The sequence below is a fragment of the Labrus bergylta genome, chromosome 8, assembly GCF_963930695.1.
Source record: "Labrus bergylta chromosome 8, fLabBer1.1, whole genome shotgun sequence".
In the NCBI taxonomy this organism is placed as follows: Eukaryota; Metazoa; Chordata; class Actinopteri; order Labriformes; family Labridae; genus Labrus; species Labrus bergylta.
The window spans coordinates 26,653,803-26,679,066 of record NC_089202.1 but is presented as its reverse complement, the minus strand read 5'-3'; the positions used below and the strand labels follow the sequence as shown (position 1 = coordinate 26,679,066).

The following is a 25,264-nucleotide window of genomic DNA, read 5'->3' as shown; positions in this document are numbered from 1 at the left end:
CACCAATCAGAGGCTAGAGATCTGAAGCAGCGTCACTGTTTCACATTCGCTCACTCTTTTAAAAGCAGCTCGCCCCCTTGCTGTAGCATATTTTCTCCTGTTCAGAAAAAACAGCAAGAATGGCAAGAACCAAGCAGACCGCTCGTAAGTCCACAGGAGGCAAAGCCCCCAGGAAGCAGCTGGCCACCAAGGCTGCCCGTAAGAGCGCCCCGGCCACCGGCGGCGTCAAGAAGCCCCATCGTTACAGGCCCGGTACCGTGGCTCTCAGAGAGATCCGTCGTTACCAGAAATCCACCGAGCTGCTCATCCGCAAGCTGCCCTTCCAGCGTCTGGTCCGTGAGATCGCTCAGGACTTCAAGACCGACCTGCGCTTCCAGAGCTCCGCTGTCATGGCTCTGCAGGAGGCCAGCGAGGCTTACCTGGTCGGTCTCTTCGAGGACACCAACCTCTGCGCCATCCACGCCAAGAGGGTCACCATCATGCCCAAAGACATCCAGCTGGCCAGAAGGATCCGCGGAGAGAGAGCTTAATCTGTCTACTGCTCCAAAACAACCACAACGGCTCTTTTAAGAGCCACCACTTTTTACTAAAGAGACCTTCCTCGACTGTTTGTTGAAATTATAGTAATGATGACTTTCTTATTTAATTATTAAGTTATTACCATAATAAATATTACATGTATATTAGGTTTAATTTGTTCTCCATTTAACTATATTTGAATTTGAGGAGTTATTCAACTTAATCACCAGAGTTTTTCAGTTAGATTAGAATTAGATTAGATCAGTTAGAAACAGTACAAAGATATTATCTCGGACAATGTCAATATTTACTCTTCCTCATGTTTCTTGAGTTGCAGATTTCTAGAATCATCGTTCAGCTAAAAGAACTTCACCAGCACACACTATGAACTCAGGAATCACTTCATTATAGACTTTACATAAATAAATTAGGGCTGGCCAACGATTAACAGTTTTAATCGCGTGAGTTCCTGTGATTAATCGCATTGTTATACGCAAAATCGAATAATGAATTAAAAAGTAGTGTATGGCGCACTGTTATTGTAAATGTACTTCTCAACTTATGTAATAAGTAATAATGTAATCAAAGCAAATAAACACAACACTAAAGCTTATTGTATTCGTTGCAGTCTGGACGCAGAGTGGTGTGGGTCTCCTCCCTGACTGCAGCTGGTTCTGCTGCTCGAGGCTACACTGACAGCCTGTGAGTCATAAACACATAAACATAACAGTGATTCATAAAGACGGTTAAGATGCAACAGGATGCTTCTCATACAGATCCATATCATTTTACTGATGATAAAATACTAACTTTAGTTATAGGCTGTAGATTAAAGGATACTGTACTTGATATTATAAACAATGATGACTGCAGGTTAAGATCCACCACATTAGTTTAATTATCTTTAAAGACGCACTATGGGAACAAATAATGACCTCTAAAGACACAGTTCTCTGAACCACCACAGACACATCAAAGAGTCTCATATATGAGATATATATATTGGTCATGTTTAAAAAAATAATTACAATTTGATAAATCGACTTTTACCTTCTCTCCTATATGTATTTTACTTTCTTTTCAACTGTTTGGCCCTCATCCCACACTTAAACCTCATATGTTCAAAGATGAAAATGTATTATAAATCATGATTAATCATATAAATGTTGATATACTTGTATTAAGTGGTACTTAAACAATTAAAAAAACGTGTTAGTATTTAATGTGAGACAATTGTAAATATTCATTTTTACTCAAAATATATCTGTCACACAGTTAAATAAATGTCTTTTGTAAGCATTATGTTCCATAACTCCCATCACCATCATTTCCTCCTCATTTCCTTCTGGTGGAAATGACATTTATACTGTTATGCTGACAATATGGACTGTACAACAGTAAAACTATGATTACAGATTATTTTAACCTATTTGTATCAACTCACATTTTGCATTTCAACAGAAATATTTCAAATAAATGTGTTTACTGTTTTCATATTAAGATTTTCTACATCAAAGTACATAAACTGTCAACTCCATCACTGCACATATTTTTGGAAAATATTCAAAAAGTTCTAATTACACATTAAAAACTTCACAATTTGTTAGCTCACACTCTGCTGAATGCAACGTTACTGTATGATCTATTTATTTCAAAACAGTATTTACATAATCCAACATTAGGTTTCACATTTAGGTTAATGTGTGTTAAACCATTTGACCCTTGTGACATTTAATTAATCTAATCAACAAACGTATAAACATTTTAAAATGGTATAAAATTGCAAAACTAGTTATGAAACATTCATATATTTATTTGGGGGTGTCATGTGTCATTTAGACAAAATGCTGTTTGTTTAGATGTGGTGGAAATGACATTAGTTCATTAGGGTCAGATTATTTGTCAAAAATGACCAAATTCTGTTGCGGTGGTAGTTCATCCACTCTCAAAACTAGGCAAATTAGATAATCTCATGGGATTTTGAGTGCACCAAGTTGAAGAAACACCCAAACACTGTAAACCTGATTAAAGATTTATTTGAACAGTGGAAGTGTTTATTCTTTTTATTTCGTTTATCGATGGTACTTTTTCAAGGGATAAAATAAAAGCCTGTTCTGCGGCTCCTCAGAGTGATCAATGGTGGACGTTACTTTCCTAAACTCACTTTGCCTTCCAAGCCTCAGCTCCGGTCACGTGACTGAAAGCCTCGAGGCGCACAAATCGCAACAAATCCTGTGTGAGCAACAGCACATCCACATTTGCTTCAAGACCAGATTTAAACACATTTCCGGCTGACATTGGATCATCCATTTCTGGGACCATCACTTAGTAAACATGCCTGAAACCGTGAAAGCGCCCAAGAAGGGCTCAAAGAAAGCCGTCTCTAAGGCCACCAAGACCGGAAAGAAGAGGAGAAAGTCCAGGAAGGAGAGCTATGCCATCTACGTCTACAAAGTCCTGAAGCAGGTCCACCCCGACACCGGTATCTCCTCCAAGGCTATGGGCATCATGAACTCGTTCGTGAGCGACATCTTTGAGCGCATCGCCGGGGAGTCCTCCCGTCTGGCTCAATACAACAAGCGCTCCACCATCACCTCCAGGGAGATCCAGACCGCTGTCCGCCTGCTGCTGCCCGGTGAGCTGGCTAAACACGCCGTGTCTGAGGGCACCAAGGCTGTGACCAAGTACACCAGCTCCAAGTAAACCCGCTGATAACCAGCAACAAAACGGTCCTTTTAAGGGCCACCCAACTTTTCACCTACGAGCTGTATTCCTCACTGTTATTATAACTAACAACCGATCATTGATGGGCACATTGATTTATTATCAGGCTGTTATATGGAAAGTCATATGACTGTATTACTGGATAATCATATTATACAATGATTTCTTGATCTCAGAGCAGGAAGTCAAATTTAAGAAACATGTTGGGAAGTCATCAACATAAAAAAAGCATCAGGAAGTTTAGCAGCCTTGATTATGTTTACCCTAATATCTAGATCCAAATAAAACTTGATAAATAATGTCATCTGCTCAAGTTAAATGTGTTTGCTTTCTGATTCCACCCACCACCATCCTCTTTCTGGACCAAAAAGAGGTCTAAAATTACAACTACGTCTCATCGCTTATCTAATTCAGATGATTAACAAGATCACATTTAATTTATAAAAACTGATTTTAGCGATAGCAAAGTATCCATTCATAACTGTCCTCTTGAGAACATTTACAAAAAGTAAGGTACTGAATTTCCCTCAGACTAATTATCCAGTCTAGCTTCCTGATCCACAGAATACAAAGAACCACACAATCAACTTACAATGTGGCTTTGCACATTCTAGCATCAACAGGCCTTACAGACTGTTTAAAATGGTACGTTTAATTAACACACGTTACTTTCCTTGCATTAGTGTCGTTCTATTTATTTAGAGTGATGCAAGATTTGACAATCAGAAGGCTACTTATAAAAGGGACATGATGTTCAAAATCAAGTTAGGAAGAGTTATCTCTTTGGTGGAAGTGTGTGGCTCTTAAAAGAGCCTTTGGGTTTCGGTATGAGTGGGTCAGGATCAGGTTTAACCTCCGAAGCCGTACAGAGTGCGTCCCTGTCTCTTCAGAGCGTAAACCACATCCATGGCGGTGACGGTCTTCCTCTTGGCATGCTCGGTGTAGGTGACGGCATCACGGATAACGTTCTCCAGGAAGACCTTCAACACACCACGAGTCTCCTCGTAGATGAGACCAGAGATACGTTTGACTCCACCACGACGAGCCAGACGGCGGATAGCGGGCTTGGTGATTCCCTGGATGTTATCACGGAGGACTTTACGGTGACGCTTAGCGCCTCCTTTACCGAGTCCTTTACCTCCCTTTCCTCTTCCAGACATGTTAGCAAATCAGTAGTTGAGAGCTGAATGATCCTGCGGTAGAATTCACAGTCGCTATATATGGTCTCTGAGAACCTTATAGAAGACAAAGTCTACTCTTCTTCGCCTTTGGTCATAGCTCTCAAACATAAAATCTCATGAAGCATTAGCGCCCCCCTCTGACCAGCAGCATGAATCACGGACTGCTAGACTGACTGAGCTCCACATGGACCAGGAGGTGAAGAAAACATCTAACATCTTGGAGTGAAATCATTCACACCGAGATGAAGGAAGATTATTACAGTTTTTATTCTGTTTCTAAACAAATGACACAACATGCTGCAGCAGAGATCATTTCAGCACCTCGGAGAGCGAAGGTCATCAAAAACATCCAGGAGAGGAAGACAGGTAGTTCTAACAGCACACCTTTAAAAAATCATGACTGAATGTTGAAACAAAAAGAAAGTCTATAACAACCCAACACAAAAATATATTTCATATAATTAATTTATTTCAATAGCACAAATTAAGTAAGTAAACACACTGAGAGAACAGAACAAATCAATAAAACTGAAAATAAATCAAACCTTTTCTTTTATGAGAGTCCCTTTAACAACAAACACCTTTAAATCCCAGAAGTGAAGCTTTGAAATTACTTCAGTTTTAGTTTTATTCTTTTCAAGGTAACTTAACATCATCTAAAATCATAATCACATTTATGTTTCTCATCTCTCTCTGGTTTTGTCTGCAGTATTTTTTTCCTCATAAGTTCTTACCCACTTTTGAGATTTGGCTGTTTCCTCTCTCTTTTTTTATTTCTACTTATAAATTCAATTATCTGCACATTACCTGGCTCTGTTCCTGTCTTAACCTGTTCATAAGGAAGCTCCTCACTTCAAACTCTGTTTCTTTTTAGAAGAGTCTTTTATAATATTTAACAAATTCTTCATCTACTTTGTCTCATTCTGACACAAGTTCAGCTCACTTCCTGTTTTCAAGTCAGTAATTTATCCTGTCTTGCTTCTTTAGTCTATATGCTAGAAGTCATAATTCATGTTTTGCATAATTTCATTAATGTCTCCACTTCCTCTGTTTGGATCATTTCCTCATATTTGTGTTTCTTTCTTTTTTATTTTATTTCGAAATTTAAATTGTCTTATTCCAAACATTTTATATGTTGCTGTAATGTCTTCTGTTTGATTGTTTTAATCTTTATTTAAATGTTGTGTTGTAATATGAGAAACACTGCTTTATCTCATTCCCAATAAAGTCATCAGATTTATATCCCCAGTGTCATTTATAAGTTTTGTTTGATAATATATATTTTTTCCCCTTCAAATATTATATCAAAGAGTAGTTATTTAACCTCCGGATTGTATGTGAAGATTTAAATATAATGTCACGATGACATGATGTCATGAGTCCCCTTTGCCTATTTAAATATGTATAAATGTGACATGAACACAATAAGGGAGGATGTCATATGTAACATAAAATAAGAAATCAAGGAATGAAAACTGTCAATAAGGCAGTGATTGTACCTTCCTGCGTTCATAGTGTGTGGTGGTGATTTACTGATTTTATTTTAGCTGAACGGTGATTGTAGAAAAATACACACGACTCAGATAAGATTTTAAGTGATAACGATAGATGAAAAAAAAAGTATAGGCCAAATGAGAAAACTGTAGACAAAAACCTCAGGTGATCTGTAATCTCTCTGTATTCGTCATGACACTCTGGGAGACATTTGGAACAGTTGGACATGGTTCTCTTCTGAAGGGTCGCTCACTGTGACTTTAAAAAGAGACAAACTCTCCTACAGTCTCAATACATCAGAGAACATTTAAAACAACTAACACTACAGAAAACAACCACACCCACAGACAATCAACAGCAGAACGTCTACCCAAAGGGACTCCACACCTCCACACAATAGAATCAAACATGGAGAGCAGAGCAAAGGGAATCACACTGTTCTTAAAAGAGATGATAATTACCAGTTGGTCAGTCACAGAGAGGTGATTCAAGAAATCCTGAGATGAAAATCCAGCTTCACTCTTCTCTAATCCAAAGTACTTCACAAGTTTATTAAAATTCCATTACAGTGTAAAGTTCAACAGGAAAAGTTAAAGTGATGCCCAGATGATGGATGAGTTTACCTGAAGACCTGAGGTCAACACACAACGTTTATATCCTGATAATTATCTTTATCGTTTCATCTCCACGGCTTCATGTTGATATTTATAAAAGCAAACTGAAGACCTTTTAACGGAATATATATTATATATAGTATCTAACTTTAAACATATATATCTGAGTCTATTTTGTTGATTTAAAGATCATCTTGTTCTCTTTGATGTGTCTGTGGTGGTTCAGAGAACTGTGTCTTTAGAGGTCATTATTTGTTCCCATAGTGCGTCTTTAAAGATAATTAAACTAATGTGGTGGATCTTAACCTGCATTCATCATTGTTTATAATATCAGGTACAGTATCCTTTAATCTACAGGCTATAAATGAAGTTAGTATTTTATCATCAGTAAAATGATATGGATCTGTATGAGGAGCATCCTGTAGCATCTTAACCGTCTTTATGAATCACTGTTATATTTATTCAAAGTGGTCGTCAGTGAACCCGTTAGAAGTACTGTTATCAACTTCAATGTTTTATGAGATTCAATTATTTAATGTAAAAATTATAAAGTCTATAATGAAGACTCTTTAACAGCATCACCACTCATCAATAATGCTAGACACTGTGTGTTTTTAATAATAATAACTCTAAGTGTATATACCTAGTATTATTCTATTATTGTATTTTTCTCTCATTATTTAACTGATATACATATGTTTTATTTTTAACTTGTTATTTTTAATAATGAGATTCCTGTTTTGTTGTAATGAAAAAATGTCCCCCATGGGGGATCAATACAGTTTATCTTTATGAAGTGATTCCTGAGTTCATAGTGTGTGCTGGTGATTTACTTAAGTTCTTTTAGCTGAACGATGATTCTAGAAATCTGCACCTCTCAAGAAACATGAGGAAGATTAAATATTGACAATGTCTCTTTATGCAATAATACATATTAAATATAAATGTGTACTGTTTATCTAACTGACAAAACTCTGGTGATTAACATGAATAACTCCTCAAATTCAAATATAGTTAAGTGGAGAACAAATTAAATGTAACATACATGTAGTGTGTATTATATTAATAACTTTGTAATATGTCTGTGATCTACATCTATGGTTTCTATATACATGATCTATGACTACATTGTCTACTATTAGTTCACAACATGAGACTGGAATTAGATAAAATCATCATCACTATAAAATTGACAAACAGTACAGGAACATCTTTCTAGTAAAATGTGGTGGCTCTTAAAAGAGCCGTTGTGGTTGTTTTGGAGCAGTAGACAGATTAAGCTCTCTCTCCGCGGATCCTTCTGGCCAGCTGGATGTCTTTGGGCATGATGGTGACCCTCTTGGCGTGGATGGCGCAGAGGTTGGTGTCCTCGAAGAGACCGACCAGGTAAGCCTCGCTGGCCTCCTGCAAAGCCATGACAGCGGAGCTCTGGAAGCGCAGGTCGGTCTTGAAGTCCTGAGCGATCTCACGGACCAGACGCTGGAAGGGCAGCTTGCGGATGAGCAGCTCGGTGGATTTCTGGTAACGACGGATCTCTCTGAGAGCCACGGTACCGGGCCTGTAACGATGGGGCTTCTTGACGCCGCCGGTGGCCGGGGCGCTCTTACGGGCAGCCTTGGTGGCCAGCTGCTTCCTGGGGGCTTTGCCTCCTGTGGACTTACGAGCTGTCTGCTTGGTTCTTGCCATTCTTGCTAGTTTCTCTGAACAGGAGAAAATGTGCTGCAGTCAGGGGACGAGCTGCTTTTAAAAAGAGTGAGCGGATGTGAAACAGTGACGCTGTTCAGACCTCTAGCCTCTGATTGGTGACAAAGCCTCGTCTGGAGCTCAGTCCCGCAGGGGGGGCTCGAGCCCCCGCCTCAATCTCCGCTGCTCATTGGAGAAACATTTTTCAAATCGCGGAGCGAGGCTGCGAGTGTGGCCGCCCTCCTCTGCTAAACTCGAAGCCTCTTTTCTGGTTGGAGGGGCAAGAAAATGAGCGCGCTACGCGGACATATAAGGGGGACATCTCGGCACAGAATTTATTTCTTCTAGTACAGACTCTAGAGATTAGCCTACACCATGTCAGGAAGAGGCAAAACCGGCGGAAAAGCCAGAGCAAAGGCAAAGACCCGCTCCTCCCGTGCCGGGCTCCAGTTCCCAGTCGGTCGTGTTCACAGGCTGCTGCGTAAAGGAAACTATGCCCAGCGTGTTGGTGCCGGAGCCCCCGTCTACCTGGCGGCTGTGCTCGAGTACCTGACCGCTGAGATCCTGGAGTTGGCCGGTAACGCTGCCCGTGACAACAAGAAGACCCGTATCATCCCCCGTCACCTGCAGCTGGCTGTCCGCAACGACGAGGAGCTCAACAAGCTGCTCGGAGGAGTCACCATCGCTCAGGGAGGAGTGCTGCCCAACATCCAGGCTGTTCTCCTGCCCAAGAAGACCGAGAAGGCTGCCAAGAAGTAGACACCCAATACTGACCTCAACAAACACAAAGGCTCTTTTAAGAGCCACCACATCACAACAAAACAGCAAATTCTTATTATAATAACTGAAGTAAGTTATAAACTGTTCTTAAGAACATGCGAGTCGACAAACACAATCTACAATATTAAATTGATCTACAACCACATCTATTAATAATTCAGACAGTTAAATACTTTATACCATCATTAACACAAACAAACATACTGTGGATTAGACACCATGGTTACATTCAATATCGTGTTATTCTCAATTGTTGTGTTATAGGCTAATTTCTCACAGTATTTATTCTTCAATTAGGCCTTTATCTTGCACATTAAGGATGCTTGTCTTAAATGTGAATATCAAGTCCTGATTTGTTCAGTGGCAGACTCCTTAATAGAAGTTGTGGTGGCTCTTAATAGAGACCCTGACAGTTATGAACCATGTCATAATTTAACTGTACCATTATATTCTCTAGTTCTACATTTCATTTGTTGTCTCTAAAAATCATCACATCCTGTTCTGGAAATAAAATGAATAAGTTTTTCTCATCATTATCAAGTCGCTGTGGTTCAGTCTACCTTTGGGTCAGTGAAATACAAAAAAGTAGCCTTTAATAAAGTGGTCAGATTTATTTGTTATTGTGAGAAAAATGGAGACATGAGGCCATAAGTTGTGAAATTAAATGCTCAGTATTTGTTGAAAGTCGTTATCACTACACATTTTTTGGATGCATACATTTCTTAAACTCTAATATCAGGTTTGCCTATTCATGAAATAGTTGTGAAATATGTCAACCCTTTAGAATCTGATTTGTTTGGAAAGGATTAAGGTCTTACTCATTCTGTGTCCTTAATTATTATTGTTCTAAATTCTGGTTTCCTTTCTGGTTGAAACAGCTTAGCCTAAAATAAGGATTATATTCTGACTTACTACAGTCCTGCTGATTTATTTGATTTAGTCCTCAAATTATATAATTTGATATAATAAAGTGGAGAAGAATGAACATGGGTGGTAAGATTTTAAATGAGAATTATAGAAAAAATAAAATATCAGATAACTTGACAAATACTAAAGATGATGTTGAAGTGGAAAGCTGCATTCTTCATGACAGAGAAAAAGTAGGAGAGCTACACTGATGAGGTTTAATGTATATATGCTCTCTATGTGCATTATATATTTCATATAGGAATTACATTTTAATGTAACTGGTTGCATCACTATGTAACAGTTGGTCAGTTAGATCACAACAATAAACTCATCTATTTATTTATGTGTTTTAACAGCTTACTTGGAAGTAAATCTGTCTGTGTTTTTAATTACTACTTTTCTTTGCTTGTCTAAATTCTGGTTTCCTTTCCGGTTGTAAAGATGTAGCCTAGCCTAGCCTGTTGATCACTATAGCCCCCTTCTCAGGGGGCAGCTCCACCTTCACGGAAGAGTTCAAATCAGATGGCATGTAAACATGCATGCTCAGGGCCATATGACACACCATTGTAATCCTTAAAACCTCAGCTAACTAGCAAGCAAGAACAATTCCACCAAAACAAAACACAACTCAAACCCCAAGCAACAGCCTGAAGAAATGTCAAAAAGCATTTTTCGTCTAAACACAGTTATTGTCTAAAACACAGCAACCTAACTATCTTATATTACATGCCAGATGCACAAATGACCATTTGAATGAGAGCTGAGACTCCACAGATTCTAACAGTATCTTGTTTTCACTCAGAAACCAAATCTCACTGAGTAAACAGCAAAAAAACCAGAAAAAGCAAAATTCACTTTTTCCGTTTACAACCAAAATTTCTGTCTTAAATTTGTTGTTTTTGCAATCAAACGTTTTCCTGGTCCAATAAATCCACATGTAAATCTCAAATTTGAGACTATTCAAGCCTCGCTACCTCTATTTTTCACAGCACAAGGGAGGAATGCTGCACATGTAGCTACATGCGCTCTCTTGGTAAAGGCGGTCTTTGTCTCCATTTAGTGGTACAGTGGACAGTACATGAAGGCAAAACCAACAAAATGGGGATATAAATAAATAATTATTAATAATAAATTGTTTGTTTCTGGCTGACTCTTCCACTGCCTACACATGGAATTTTTTTGTGTACGAGGGCAAGACTGTACAGGTTCCAGGTCAAGGTTTGAGCTTCACCTCTGTAATGGACCTTATGAAGTTCCCTCTCCTTGGTCAGTGTTACACTCTTTTTGTGGACAATTTTTATTCAAGCCCTGCATTGTTTGAAGAACTGGGAAAGCACAACACAGGCGCTTGTGGTACAATCAGGAAAAACCGCATTGGCTTTGCTAAAACGAACAATCATGATCTCCCTAACAATGCACAGCGGGGAGATATCCGCTGGATCAGAAATGACAAATTGCTGTTTGTAAAATGGATGGACACAGTTCCTGATGTTGTCCAGTCATACAATCAGAGCATGGGTGGGGTGGATTTATCAGACGCTCTGATTGGATATTACAGTGTACACCATAAGACAATGAAGTGGTACAAAACGTTTTTTTAACACTTTATGGACATTGCTGTTGTAAACAGTTTCATAATCCACAAAGAACTCTGTAAAAAACAGACGGACCCCTCAAAAAGGAAACCTCTGAGACAGAAGCGCTTCAGAGAAGTACTTGCCACAGAGATGCTTCAGTTTGCGAAGGCCCAAGCACAACCCGCCCCACCACCAGCCTCTTGCATCCCAGATTATTATAGGGACGATGGCACAACATCTAGAAGGTATTGTAAGAGACGCCAGGAGGCGGGTATCAAAAGGGTAAAAACTCCCATTTACTGTATTTGGTGCCAGGTCCCTCTCTGCCTTACACGTCAAGTAAACTGGCTTTTTGTCTCAAAATTGCATTTGTTTGTTGTTTCTTGTGCAATTTGATGTATTTAGTTTGTTGATTTTTATACACTTTTTCACCTATTTTGAACTTTATCTACTAATGTTTGCAGCAATTGTAATTTTTATATTTACCTTTCAAGTTTGTTTTCAAAATGTAAATGCCTATATTTGATCTTTTCAAGTTTTGTATATGTAAAATATTCCATTGTTAGCTTGTATTTTATCTTGGTACATTTGTTACGTTTTATATAAATCTTATCCATTTTGATTCAAACTCCATTGTATTTGTATGTTTTTTCTTCTTCAATTCAAACATATATAGAGGACTGGTGTGGTTTCAAAAAAGGTGTATTTTACATTGAATACATATCTATAATGCCATCTAAGTAAATTAATATTAGTTTTACAGCTTGATACCTGAAACATTTCAAATGGCACAGATGGTGCCAAACTGTGCCAAAATGGCACAACATAAATTCCGCCTGAACATGCTTGTATTAAAACCTCTGTAATTCTGCTTTACTTCACTTTATTTAGCTCAAACTTTGCATTGGTAATGTTAGGATGTTTATTTATTGATTTCAATAGAGCTACAGAGGCTGCTGCAGCATTTCACAGGTAATATTTACTCAAAATAAAATACAAATTTAGGCAGACTTAAAAATCTTGCATTTATGCTTTGTTCCATCTGTGTTTACTCTGTCACAGTAACAGATATACAGATTCTTACACTTTCTAGGTAAACCTCTAGAGAGTTATCTTTAATATGATACCAAGTTTAATCTTATAGACTTTGTGGCTGAGATATACTCTGTTAAGTTTGGGTATGCCATTTTCAAGAATAAACCAAGAAATAGGGCCTAGTGATTATAATGCTAGAAGATTATAAAAATAGATTACATAAATCTAAATAGTATCATGGAGGACAGACTCTTTAGTGGAAGCTGTGGGGGCTCTTAAAAGAGCCTTTGATGCATTGAATGCTGGTGTGAAGATTTACTTCTTGGCCTTCTTGGCTGCAGTCTTCTTTGCTGCTGTTTTCTTTGTTGGAGTTTTCTTCACTGGAGTCTTCTTGACCACTTTCTTGGGAGCAGCCTTCTTGGGACTCTTTGCAGCAGGCTTTTTGGTTGCCTTCTTCACCGGGGTTTTCTTAGCTGCTACCTTCTTCGGTGACTTCTTGACTGCTACTTTCTTGACTGGAGTCTTCTTGGGTGTAGCTTTCTTTGCTGCGGGCTTCTTTGCCTTGGCTGGAGCTTTCTTTGCGACCTTCTTCGCTGCTGGTTTGGCGGCTTTGGGCTCTTTCTTTGCGAGCTTGAAAGATCCGGAGGCACCACTGCCTTTAGTCTGGGCCAAAGTTCCGTTCGTTACCAGCTTAACCACGGCGGCGTTGATGCGTTTGTTAGCCTTGACCACATCCACACCTTTAGCGGCCAGTGCCTTCTTGACGGCCGATAAGGACACACCTTTGCGCTCTTTGGACTCAGCCACAGCGCTGATGATGAGTGTCGGGAGGGGGGGTCCATCAGACTTGGGTTTGGGAGCCGCTTTCTTCTTCGGGGTTTTCACCACCGGGGCTGCTACTGCTGGTGCTTCTTCTGCCATGTTGATCTCTCACTGGACGTGTGGAGAAGACCGACAGGAGGCGGGACTTATAGGGAACATGAGAACCGTGAAGAGTCAACCCACACAGACGCTCTTCCTCCTGTCTGAAATGTGGCGACACTTTGTGTTTTATCTTCAACTTTATGGTGATAAAACTCACACAGAGAATCAGTTTAAACGGAAAAAACGTCCCGCATCAGTTAGAAAACCTTCATCTCTTCAGATTCAGCTCATGTTTGTGGACGAGGTCTCTTTAATTTCATTACAGCAGGCTTCAAACCTCTATGATACCCGCTCTGTTTGGACAACACGCGGGGATTTTCCGACACATTTCGGCTCCTAAAGTGTCTTAATGAGACATGTGAAAGTTTTAAAAGGGTGATAGTGTAAGCAGAGACATCAGTTATTTAAATAAAACAAACATTAACCTTATACTTTGATGTGTTTAGTTTTAATCGGAGAGTTTTCAGTGGAGGTAAACACACGGAGGCTGTCGGAGACTCAGGAGGTCACACAGACTCACAGATGATGTTGTGGGTTTGATCTCCAGGTCAGACCAAATGATAGAATTCATCAAGAGGACACAAAGTTAAAATTTTACAATAGTACGATGTAACAATCTAACAACATAATGAATCATTCCTGTGCTGATAGAGACTGAATACATCACATCAGTTTGAGTTTGTGTGGAGAACAGTTTTCTGTCTATAGGTTTAACAATCATCACTGTCAACTGAGTAATAACATCACATTAATTACATTAATAAACATTAAATAAATCTCTAATTCTCCTCAGCTGATCTCCTCGTTGATCATGTTGGACTCAGAGTTATTTCTCCTCCTCCTCCTCCTCCGTGATATATTTGAGGTAAAAAGATCAATACAGGTTTTACAGAGACTGTGAGTCATGATTATCTTTCAAAGTTCATTCATATGAAACTCATTGAACTTTTTTAATGTGAAATATGAAACAATTTTAAACAGATATTTTTTAAATTAATTGTCAGGTTTTATTTTGAAAGTTGTAAAAATAAACTGCTCTGCTGAAAGGCATTTGTTGTTGACAAACAATATCTTTATTCTGAGGTGTTGAGATGGTTGGTTTCATATTCACCATTTAAATATATAAAAACATGTTGATTAGTCCTTGTGTTATGTTCACTTTTTGGGCTCTTTGGTACTGATTGGGTCAAATTGACTCGGGACATTATTGGGGTATTTGTGGCACTGTTTGCAATTTCAGATCACATTCAACAATGAATTTGTCATTAGTTTTTGAATAATAACTTGATATTATGTCCTAATTTTGTAAAGAATGACGACATGAAGTCATGAACATGAGTCACATCCTTTCATGTAACTAGGATACCGGTACCATCCTCAGCAGTTAGCAGCTGATCCGTGGGGTTCAGTCATTGGAGATGAAAACCATTAAATCTGTTTATTCTCAGACAGGCGGTATGTTTGTGTACATACCTAGTTTTATTCTATTATTGTATTTTTTTTTCCCCATTATTCAACTGATGTAAATATATGTGTATTCAAACTTTTTGCTATTTTTGCTAATTATATATATTTTTTTTTCCCCAATGGTGAATCAATGAAGTCTATCTTTATCTTTATGTGTGTTGTAGGGCTCAACCTGCAGTGTGTTGTGCTCATCTTTAAATGTATCACAGTTACAATTTGTTTCTAAATGATCCTCATATTCTGAGACATCCTCCTCTTTCCCTTCACTACCAGTGCACCATTTTCTGATATTGCTGATGAAATTACTCCCCTGGTCTAAGTGGTGCATGCAATATGGTTAAAGGACAATAAACTGGAACTATGGGATTGTGGTCCTCCACACTCGGGCGGACAGCTGACAGTCACAAGCTTTAGTTGAGTTTGAGGCAGAGCAGGCTGAACAAGCTGGTGAGGAAGGCACGCTGTGGAGTTGGACTTGATCTGGACACTTTGGAGACAGTGGCTGAGAGGAAGATGAGGGACAAAATCATATCCATCCTGGATAACTCCTCTCACCTTCTCCATGACGAGCTGCTCTTTCAGCCAATGCCTCGTCTCCTCCAGGTGCAAAACAGAACGCTTCAGGTACTCCTCTGTGCCCACTGCCATAAGACTGTACAACAGCAGTCTATGAAAACAATACCAGTCCAACCCCATAAACACTACCACATGACAGGCTTCATTATAATCATACCATCATTATCTTTGTACTCTATAACTGCACTCTGCCTTACAGAGATACAACACTGCTTCTCTTCACTGCCGTTTACATTACTTGCTGCTATCGATCATCCACAACAGAAGTTTCGCAGTTTCAATGGCTGGGTCAGTGTCGTCAACAGCAGAGTTAGTACATGAGGTCCCCCAGGGCTTAGTTCTAGTTCCAACACTATTTTCAATTTACATGCTCCCTCTTGGTAACATCACCGGAAATATAATGTCAACTTTCACTCTTATGCCGATGACACACAACTTTACCTCCCGATTACAGCTGGTGACCATTCAAATACAACTACTCTCCTCAAGTGCCTTTCAGAAATAAAATCAGGGATGTCGGACAACTTTCTACAACTCAATGACGCAAAAATCAGAAGTCATAGAAATCGGTCCCCCATCAAAAATAAATCAAATTACTGCACACCTAGGAGAACAAGCCCATTATGTGAAGCCCTCAGCCAGAGACCTTGGGGTAGTTTTTCACCAGGACTTGTGTTATGAGCCGCAAGTGAAGAAAGTTGACATAAAGGGTAAGTTTTGATTTATTTATGTTCAGTTTGATGTCTTATTCCTGCTCTCGCTAAATATTTTTATATTTGTGATGATTTTGTGCTTTTGAACATAATGTGTCCCTCATTTGGTTCAGTTGTAAAATACTTTAATATATCTTTGTTTCAACATTCAGTCATCTTTTTATTTTCTTTTTTTTATAACATTCGCTGTCCGAGGTGCTGAAATGATCCCTGCTGCAGCATGTTGTGTCATTTGTTTAAAAACAGAATAAAAAGAGGGATAATCTTCCTTCAACTCAGTGTGAATGATTTCACTCCAAGATGTTGGATGTTTTCTTCACCTCCTGGTCAATGTGAAGCTCAGTCAGTCTAACAGGAGTCACACTGTCCCTGATTCATGCTGCTGCTCAGAGGGGGGCGCTAATGAATCATGAGATTTTGTTTTTGAAATACATGACCGAAGAAGAAGAAAGCAGCTCTCTGACTTCTATGAGGTTCTCAGAGAGTAGATTTAGAACAACGTGAATCCGAGCTCAGAATCATTCAGCTCTCAATAACTGAACTGCTAACATGTCTGGAAGAGGAAAGGGAGGTAAAGGACTCGGTAAAGGAGGCGCTAAGCGTCACCGTAAAGTCCTCCGTGATAACATCCAGGGAATCACCAAGCCCGCTATCCGCCGTCTGGCTCGTCGTGGTGGAGTCAAACGTATCTCTGGTCTCATCTACGAGGAGACCCGTGGTGTGTTGAAGGTTTTTCTGGAGAACGTTATCCGTGATGCCGTCACCTACACCGAGCATGCCAAGAGGAAGACCGTCACCGCCATGGATGTGGTTTACGCTCTGAAGAGACAGGGACGCACTCTATACGGCTTCGGAGGTTAAACCTCATCCTGACCCACTCATACTGAAACCCAAAGGCTCTTTTAAGAGCCACACACTTCCACCAAAGAGATAACTCTACTTAACTTTAAACATCATGTCCCTTTATAAGTAGCCTTCTGATTTTACGTCGTTACGTATACTAATAATACAACTAAATCCCAGCATCTGATACTGGAAAAACAAAATTAACTATTTAACTTATTGCAAAACTTTGATATTTGAGGTAACCAATCATTAACTCAGAAATTCTAAACTTTTTTATCAATAATCTCTTGTCCTTTTGCTTTCAATGTTAGGGTTAGGGCTAACCTTTTAACAGACAAATTGGATATGAAGCAGATTGATTCAACCTGAATAATGATTTTTTTTTTTCCAATCACGCTTTATTTAAATGCAGGTATTAGAATGATCACGACTGGGGATGTTAAATTTCACAATACTGATGCTGTATTTATGTAAACAAGTCCAAAATGTTTTTAATGAGGTTTGACGGCTCGCTCTCAGTAACGTAGTGTGCATGGTGAGATATAGTGAGTCGTACAGCGTAGATATGATAACTTAATATGATTAATGATTGGGTATAATAAGACAATCAGGAATCCAGCTCGTAGATGAGAAGTTGGGTGGTCCTTAAAAGGACCGTTTTGTTGCTGGTTGTCAGCGGGTTTACTTGGAGCTGGTGTACTTGGTCACAGCCTTGGTGCCTTCAGACACGGCGTGTTTAGCCAGCTCACCGGGCAGCAGCAGGCGGACAGCGGTCTGGATCTCCCTGGAGGTGATGGTGGAGCGCTTGTTGTATTGAGCCAGACGGGAGGACTCCCCGGCGATGCGCTCAAAGATGTCGCTCACGAACGAGTTCATGATGCCCATAGCCTTGGAGGAGATACCGGTGTCGGGGTGGACCTGCTTCAGGACTTTGTAGACGTAGATGGCATAGCTCTCCTTCCTGGACTTTCTCCTCTTCTTTCCGGTCTTGGTGGCCTTAGAGACGGCTTTCTTTGAGCCCTTCTTGGGCGCTTTCACGGTTTCAGGCATGTTTTCTGAGTGGTGATCTCAAAAACTGATACCGAAGTGAGTGTCAGAAAGCTGCTTATATTTGGTGTTGAAGCAACTAGCCATGTGCTGTTTCTCACACAGGATTGGCTGACCGCCACACTGATCAATTCTTAGCTTTCAGTCATGTGACCGGCGCTGAGGTCTGAGGTCCTTTAGGGTTTAGAAAGTAGCGACCACCGTTGATCACTCCGAGGAGCTGCAGCACGAGCTGTTTAATAAACAAAATACTAATTAGACAGCATTAACATTTACCCTCTTAAAATAAATATTGAATCAGGTTTACAGTATTTATAGCTTTCTTATTGTTAATTAGATTTAAAGGTTTAAAATAATTTTACATTCAGTGATGATGAATTGACCACGTAGTATAAAGAGGTTAATTGTCTGTTCACATTTTTTGTTTTTATTTAGAATAAAATTAAATTTTAAGGAAACCAAATTAATTGAACATGATTGTCAGTTAAATTCCCCAGATTCTCCAGAACAGCCTGGTTACTGAGTATTCATAATAAGCAGTGTTTTATTTTGTCTCCTTCACTTAGAAGCTGTTGATGACATGTAGATAGTTTCTGTAGTTTGGATTCATCGTGATAACTGGACCATCATCACTTATTCACTGCAGGACAATTCACCTTGAGTCAAACACATTTCATATGATTATAACTGTTTATGTATATTTAGTTTATTATTGACACATCTAAATTGATATGTTTCTACATATTTATATATTAAAAACAGTAAACCAAAGTATCCATTAGTTAAAGTTGAAAATATTGTAAAAAGAGGAACACTGAAATATTTCTAAATGTTCTGAAGAGTTTTTAAATGTAAGTTGTGATTGTCACAGTCTCAGCTTTGTCATAGCTATTCTCTCCACAAGTTAAGGGTTGATACTTAAGTGTTATAAAAAACTAATGATGTCTAGCTCACTGGTGTTTAAATGTAATACAAATCAACAAGGATTTCCATTATTTTTCTCTCATTTATATAATTTTTTTGTCAGAATTGCAGGTTTTTACAATTGCTATGACCATTTTTTTCTTTTAACAAGTTTCATAAACTCTTAACACACCAACACACCTAAAACACACAATTGGCAAAACAGTTAATTTCATGCTCCAAACCCATTTCAAACTAAACTCTAACACTCATTTTCAAAATACAATAATACACAAACACAACACAACATGTTCACCAAAACACTAACACATGTTGTCTTCCAACAGGAACATTTAGTAAATCTTTCTTTCATTCTCAACAATCACCATGTTGATAATGGCAAGTTCCTGTTCCTCATTTAGGGGCTTTCCTCTGCCCCCTGAGGGAGGTAGACATTGAATCCTTAGAGAGACAAAATACAGTTACATATTAGAAACCGAAGGATTACATTTACGGTAAAACATGGTTCAATTATTTACACTTTGCTGTAGGAGAAGCAATTATGCAATATCCTACCTGTTGGTTTCTCTAAAAATCCAGACAATAGATGCCACTGAATCCCGGCTGAGATTTGGTTGTACTCGTTCACCAGCCATTCTGTATGATAGCCCGTGGTTTATGACAGGGTCTATGATAGAAGCTCTTATTTCATCCATTACCCTAGCTCTGGTCCTTCTTTGAGCGCCACCATGCAGTCTAAGTCCTCTCCCTCTACCTCATCCAGGTATTCCTCTCCCTTGCCGTTGTCCCCCTCCTCTCCCATGTCCTGGTACTCTTCTGCATTTTGACACCCTGGAGACTTTACGTGCTGACACTTTACTCATTACACTGTTTACTCTTTCTACATTTTGAATATTTATACTTATCAGTTTTTATCTTATCTTCCAGTATATTTCTACATTTACTGTATGTGTATCACTGTAGTAATTTTTGAGTGTTTATTTTATGGCCTTGCGTAACAGTCTTTACATTTCACTGCACATCTGTTGAGCATGTGAGAAATCTTGAATCTTCCTCTCCCTCGTTCTGCTACTCGTCTTCCTCCCCCTCTCGAGGCATTGTATTTACTTTCTTTATGTTGCTCTATATTGTTCCTTTTGCACACAAGATCAGCCCAAAGAGGTCTTTTTTTTTTACTGTATAACATATGGGCATGCGATTGAAAGATCCTCAACTCCTGACTGTGTTTCCTAGATGGAAATCAGCTGTGATTTATATTTTTGCATAACTTCAATCAGTGGTTTCTCAGTAGCAATGGAAAAAATACAGGGGATATATATATATATGTGTTTCAATCTACAATATGAACAGCTATTCACTTAGACTTTAATCTATAAATGATGTTTAGAACATGATGTTATCTGTTCTGACATACAGTGTGAAGTGATTGACAAATTTGGCAGTAAAAATCCATTGTTTTGGTCTTGGTTGAACTTGTATGTAAAAAAAGTTAAAGCATTTTAAATTTGTGTTAAATGTTTGCATTTTGTGTCAAAGCAACAAGAAATGTGTTGATTGCACAGCCTACACAGACGGATGTTGTGCTAACTGTGTAAAGAGTTTAGGAAAATTGTTAGAAGTATTGAAAAAAATGTCATAGCAAACACTTTAAAATACTCTCATAATTATAAAATAGGTTTGTTCAGTCAGACTCACTGCATCTTACTTTTAATCATCCTGCACCAATTCATCCTTCTTTTCTGATTTATTAAACATGGACATAAGCAATGAGCTCATTCAGTGAGAAAAAATGTATCTGTTATTGTTCATTTTGTTTCATTTTCACACTTTAATGTTCAGGATGTCTGACTGTCATCAGAACAATCCGGTCAGAATACCTCCGACATGTATTGGAATAATCACATTCACCTCCACTTAAGTCGTCCCAATACTTTAAATCAATATTCATTCTTTATCTAACAGGGACACAATGAATATGTCGTTGTTCATTTTTATGAAGCATTAGCGCCGCCCTCTGACCAGCAGCTGCAGTGTGACTCCTGTTAGACTGACTGAGCTCCACATTGACCAGGAGGTGAAGAAAACATTCAACATCTTGAAATCATTCACACTGAGATGGAGGAAGATTTTTACTCTTTTTATTCTGTTTCTAATCAAATGACACAACATGCTGCAGCAGAGATCATTTCAGCACCTTGGACAGCGTGTTTCCTCAGTCATCAATCACTTTTTTAACTAGATTTGTTTTTTTAACAAATTGTTGTGGATTGTGTGTGTGTGTGTGTGTGTGTGTGTGTGTGTGTGTGTGTGTGTGTGTGTGTGTGTGTGTGTGTGTGTGTGTGTGTGTGTGTGTGTGTGTGTGTGTGTGTGTGTGGAGGGGGGGGGGTCATATTTTTTTGTGCTGCATCATTAATGTATAAAAAGTGTTATATATACACACATACATATGATGAATATAGTTTTCATATGAGACTCTTTGATGTGTCTGTGGTGGTTCAGAGAACTGTGTCTTTAGAGGTCATTATTTGTTCCCATAGTGCTTCTTTAAAGATAATTAAACTAATGTGGTGGATCTTAACCTGCATTCATCATTGTTTATAATATCAGGTCCAGTATCCTTTAATCTACAGGCTGTAACTAAAGTTAGTATTTTATCATCAGTAAAATGATATGGATCTGTATGAGGAGCATCCTGTAGCATCTTAACAATCTTTATGAATCACTGTTATATTTATTCCAAGTGGTCGTCAGTGAACCCGTTTGTGATCCAAACTTAAAAGGCCTGTAGAAGTAATGGTGTCAACTTCAATGTTTTTATGGGACTCAAATATTTATTTTAAAAAAAAGTCTATAAGGAAGTGATTCATGAGTTCATAGTGTGTGCTGGTGATTTACTGAAGCTCTTTTAGCTGAACGATGATTCTAGAAATCTGCACCTCTCAGGAAACATGAGAGAGATTAAATATTGACAATGTCTCTTTATGAGATAATACATATTAAATATAAATGTGTACGGTTTATCAAACTCTGGTGATTAATTTGAGTAACTCTTCGAATTCAAATATAATTACGTGGAGAACAAATTAAATGTAACATACATGTAGTGTGTATTATATTAATAACTCTAATATGTCTGTGCTCTACATCTATGGTTTCTATATACATGATCTATGACTACATTGTAATATTATTGTGGTTGCAGAACTGTCTGACAGAAATAGTTGACAACATGAAACTAGAATGAAATAATAAAGTCATCACTATAAATGAGAGACAGTACAGGAATATGTCTCGAATATGAAGTGATGGCTCTTAAAAGAGCCGTTGTGGTTGTTTTGGAGCAGTAGACAGATTAAGCTCTCTCTCCGCGGATCCTTCTGGCCAGCTGGATGTCTTTGGGCATGATGGTGACCCTCTTGGCGTGGATGGCGCACAGGTCAGCACAGGCTGACAAGGTAAGCCTCGCTTACCTTAATTTGTCCTTTTAGTTACATTACATTTGAATATAAATGTTAACAGCATATGAATGACGCGTTGTGTAGCCTATATTTGAATGAAAATCTCAAAGGAATACAATAAAACAATAATACAAAATGTGTAAATTATCTTTTTATTCATGTGAATAGGTCTACACGTCTCTTTTCCTCGTGTCTTTAGAGAAGAAAAAAAATCAGTAGATAATCTTTATTGCAAACAACAAAAATCTAGAATGAATTTGCTGCTCTGTTGTTGCAGAAACTCACATAAAGGCAACGTATTGAGTTATTTGTAGTTTTATGACTTTTTCCTGCTCTCTCAGCATATCCTCCTCTCCTGGATGTTTTTGATGACCTTCACTGTCCGAGGTGCTGAAATGATCCCTGCTGCAGCATGTTGTGTCATTTGTTTAATAACAGAATACAAACTGTAATAATCTTCCTTCATCTCGGTGTGAAAGATTTCACTCCAAGATGTTGAATGTTTTCTGGTCAATGTGGAGCTCAGTCAGTCTAACAGGAGTCACGCTGTCCCTGATTCATGCTGCTGATCAGAGGGGGGCGCTAATGCTTCATAGGATTTTGCTTGACAAACATGACCGAAGAAGAAGAAGAAAGCAGCTCTCTGACTTCAATGAGGTTCTCAGAGACTAGATTTAGAAAAACGTGAATCCTGACTTGGAATCATTCAGCTCTCAACAACTGATCTCCAAACATGTCGGGAAGAGGAAAGGGAGGTAAAGGACTCGGTAAAGGAGGCGCTAAGCGTCACCGTAAAGTTCTCCGTGATAACATCCAGGGAATCACTAAGCCCGCTATCCGCCGTCTGGCTCGTCGTGGTGGAGTCAAACGTATCTCTGGTCTCATCTACGAGGAGACCCGTGGTGTGTTGAAGGTCTTCCTGGAGAACGTTATCCGTGATGCCGTCACCTACACCGAGCATGCCAAGAGGAAGACCGTCACCGCCATGGATGTGGTTTACGCTCTGAAGAGACAGGGACGCACTCTGTACGGCTTCGGAGGTTAAACCTGATCCTGACCCACTCATACTGAAACCCAAAGGCTCTTTTAAGAGCCACACACTTCATCTAAAGAGTTGTATCCTTGATTTATTTTCTCAATATAAGGAACGATATCTACTGTCTATGCACAATATAAGACAACCAGAAACGCCTTATTGTCATAAAATCTCTCTTATAATATTATAGCAACTGTTAAATAAGAAGCACGATAAAATATCTAGCTGAAGTGCTTCATCTAGTTATGCGGATTTCAATAACTTAAAACGTTTTCTACGTGTCTTATCGTTTTAGAGGGGAAATAAAAATGAGACTCTTATTACCCCCTTAACTGATTTGAGTAGTGATGTTACAAACTGTGAGGCCATGTACTTAGAAACACACTTACAGTTAAGCATCCTTTCCATGAATGAAAAAGACTGTTTTATTATACCACACGATATCTACTTCTCCATACAATATTCACCGCTGTGGTTGAATGAACTACAAAATTTATTAGATAAATCAGAAACGATCACCTGATATGGTCAGAGATTTTGTATGTATTGGCATATTGAAATATAGATTTGGTTTCTCATACCCGATAGCCTTTAGTGTCTAAAATTGTGTTCACCTAAGCTGTATGGTATTATTGTAAGTCGTGTAGAACACAATAATACATTCGGTAGGAAACCAGCTCTCTGAGGAAAAGTTGTCTGGTCCTTAAAAGGACCGTTGTGTTGTTGGTAATCAGCGGGTTTACTTGGAGCTGGTGTACTTGGTCACAGCCTTGGTGCCCTCAGACACGGCGTGTTTAGCCAGCTCACCGGGCAGCAGCAGGCGGACAGCGGTCTGGATCTCCCTGGAGGTGATGGTGGAGCGCTTGTTGTATTGAGCCAGACGGGAGGACTCCCCGGCGATGCGCTCAAAGATGTCGCTCACGAACGAGTTCATGATGCCCATAGCCTTGGAGGAGATACCGGTGTCGGGGTGGACCTGCTTCAGGACCTTGTAGACGTAGATGGCATAGCTCTCCTTCCTGGACTTTCTCCTCTTCTTTCCGGTCTTGGTGGCCTTAGAGACGGCTTTCTTTGAGCCCTTCTTGGGCGCTTTCACGGTTTCAGGCATGTTTTCTGAGTGGTGATCTCAAAAACTGATACTGAAGTGAGTGTCAGAAAGCAGTATATATTTGGTGTTGAAGCAAATACCCATGTGCTGTTTCTCACACAGGATTGGCTGACCGCCACACTGAGCAATTCTTAGCTTTCAGTCATGTGACCGGCGCTGAGGTCTGAGGTCCTTTAGGGTTTAGAAAATAGCGACCACCGTTGATCACTCCGAGGAGCTGCAGCACGAGCTGTTTAATAAACAAAACACAAATTAGACAGCATCAATGTCAAAATAACATTCAGTGATGATGAATACTGTTAAGCGTACCTGAAAATTATTTAATTTGGATTCATGGATTTTAAATTGACCACGTAGTCTAAAGAGGTTAATTGTCTGTTCACATTTTTAGTTTTTATTTAGAATAAAATAAAATTTTAAGGAAACCAAATTAATTGAACATGATTGTCAGTAAAATCGTCCAGATTCTCCAGAACAGCCTGGTTACTGAGTATTCATAAGAAGTGTTTTATTTTGTCTCCTTCCGTTAGAAGCTGTTGATGACATGTAGATAGTTTCTGTAGTTTGGATTCATCGTGATAACTGGACCATCATCACTTATTCACTGCAGGACAATTCACCGTGGATCATCTATCCTTTATATCTTCAT

At 39.0% G+C, this 25,264-nt stretch overlaps 10 protein-coding genes across 10 annotated transcripts; 5 read left to right on the top strand and 5 right to left on the bottom strand.

The window, feature by feature from the left end:
• Positions 1-110: 110 nt before the first annotated feature.
• On the top strand, positions 111-607 carry LOC136179848 (histone H3). Its single transcript, XM_065958076.1, has one exon. It carries the CDS (start codon positions 120-122, stop codon positions 528-530), a length of 411 nt encoding a protein of 136 aa, XP_065814148.1. The 5' UTR covers positions 111-119; the 3' UTR covers positions 531-607.
• A 2,213-nt stretch (positions 608-2,820) lies between these two features.
• LOC109987421 (histone H2B-like) lies at positions 2,821-3,827 on the top strand. The gene has a single exon (XM_065958009.1). It carries the CDS (start codon positions 2,854-2,856, stop codon positions 3,220-3,222), a length of 369 nt encoding a protein of 122 aa, XP_065814081.1. The 5' UTR covers positions 2,821-2,853; the 3' UTR covers positions 3,223-3,827.
• A 114-nt stretch (positions 3,828-3,941) lies between these two features.
• LOC110004400 (histone H4) lies at positions 3,942-4,410 on the bottom strand. The gene has a single exon (XM_020659932.3). The coding sequence runs from the start codon at positions 4,401-4,403 to the stop codon at positions 4,092-4,094; it is 312 nt and encodes a 103-aa protein (XP_020515588.2). The 5' UTR covers positions 4,404-4,410; the 3' UTR covers positions 3,942-4,091.
• A 3,295-nt stretch (positions 4,411-7,705) lies between these two features.
• On the bottom strand, positions 7,706-8,218 carry LOC136179867 (histone H3). Its single transcript, XM_065958116.1, has one exon. The coding sequence runs from the start codon at positions 8,216-8,218 to the stop codon at positions 7,808-7,810; it is 411 nt and encodes a 136-aa protein (XP_065814188.1). The 3' UTR covers positions 7,706-7,807.
• Positions 8,219-8,578: 360 nt separating this feature from the next.
• On the top strand, positions 8,579-9,140 carry LOC110004397 (histone H2A). The gene has a single exon (XM_020659929.3). It carries the CDS (start codon positions 8,591-8,593, stop codon positions 8,972-8,974), a length of 384 nt encoding a protein of 127 aa, XP_020515585.1. The 5' UTR covers positions 8,579-8,590; the 3' UTR covers positions 8,975-9,140.
• Positions 9,141-12,282: 3,142 nt separating this feature from the next.
• LOC109987411 (histone H1-like) lies at positions 12,283-13,461 on the bottom strand. Its single transcript, XM_020638485.3, has one exon. It carries the CDS (start codon positions 13,435-13,437, stop codon positions 12,832-12,834), a length of 606 nt encoding a protein of 201 aa, XP_020494141.2. The 5' UTR covers positions 13,438-13,461; the 3' UTR covers positions 12,283-12,831.
• Positions 13,462-16,320: 2,859 nt separating this feature from the next.
• On the top strand, positions 16,321-17,141 carry LOC109987425 (histone H4). Its single transcript, XM_020638500.3, has one exon. It carries the CDS (start codon positions 16,746-16,748, stop codon positions 17,055-17,057), a length of 312 nt encoding a protein of 103 aa, XP_020494156.1. The 5' UTR covers positions 16,321-16,745; the 3' UTR covers positions 17,058-17,141.
• A 298-nt stretch (positions 17,142-17,439) lies between these two features.
• LOC110004398 (histone H2B-like) lies at positions 17,440-19,033 on the bottom strand. The gene has a single exon (XM_020659930.3). The coding sequence runs from the start codon at positions 18,090-18,092 to the stop codon at positions 17,724-17,726; it is 369 nt and encodes a 122-aa protein (XP_020515586.1). The 5' UTR covers positions 18,093-19,033; the 3' UTR covers positions 17,440-17,723.
• A 3,805-nt stretch (positions 19,034-22,838) lies between these two features.
• On the top strand, positions 22,839-23,572 carry LOC110004391 (histone H4). The gene has a single exon (XM_065958023.1). The coding sequence runs from the start codon at positions 23,205-23,207 to the stop codon at positions 23,514-23,516; it is 312 nt and encodes a 103-aa protein (XP_065814095.1). The 5' UTR covers positions 22,839-23,204; the 3' UTR covers positions 23,517-23,572.
• A 663-nt stretch (positions 23,573-24,235) lies between these two features.
• On the bottom strand, positions 24,236-24,960 carry LOC110004399 (histone H2B-like). Its single transcript, XM_020659931.3, has one exon. It carries the CDS (start codon positions 24,613-24,615, stop codon positions 24,247-24,249), a length of 369 nt encoding a protein of 122 aa, XP_020515587.1. The 5' UTR covers positions 24,616-24,960; the 3' UTR covers positions 24,236-24,246.
• Positions 24,961-25,264: the final 304 nt, after the last annotated feature.

Bases quoted from the DNA above. Each gene is read 5' to 3' on its own strand.
- LOC136179848 (XM_065958076.1), top strand. From the start codon at position 120: ATGGCAAGAACCAAGCAGACCGCTCGTAAGTCCACAGGAGGCAAAGCC.
- LOC109987421 (XM_065958009.1), top strand. From the start codon at position 2,854: ATGCCTGAAACCGTGAAAGCGCCCAAGAAGGGCTCAAAGAAAGCCGTC.
- LOC110004400 (XM_020659932.3), bottom strand. From the start codon at position 4,403: ATGTCTGGAAGAGGAAAGGGAGGTAAAGGACTCGGTAAAGGAGGCGCT.
- LOC136179867 (XM_065958116.1), bottom strand. From the start codon at position 8,218: ATGGCAAGAACCAAGCAGACAGCTCGTAAGTCCACAGGAGGCAAAGCC.
- LOC110004397 (XM_020659929.3), top strand. From the start codon at position 8,591: ATGTCAGGAAGAGGCAAAACCGGCGGAAAAGCCAGAGCAAAGGCAAAG.
- LOC109987411 (XM_020638485.3), bottom strand. From the start codon at position 13,437: ATGGCAGAAGAAGCACCAGCAGTAGCAGCCCCGGTGGTGAAAACCCCG.
- LOC109987425 (XM_020638500.3), top strand. From the start codon at position 16,746: ATGTCTGGAAGAGGAAAGGGAGGTAAAGGACTCGGTAAAGGAGGCGCT.
- LOC110004398 (XM_020659930.3), bottom strand. From the start codon at position 18,092: ATGCCTGAAACCGTGAAAGCGCCCAAGAAGGGCTCAAAGAAAGCCGTC.
- LOC110004391 (XM_065958023.1), top strand. From the start codon at position 23,205: ATGTCGGGAAGAGGAAAGGGAGGTAAAGGACTCGGTAAAGGAGGCGCT.
- LOC110004399 (XM_020659931.3), bottom strand. From the start codon at position 24,615: ATGCCTGAAACCGTGAAAGCGCCCAAGAAGGGCTCAAAGAAAGCCGTC.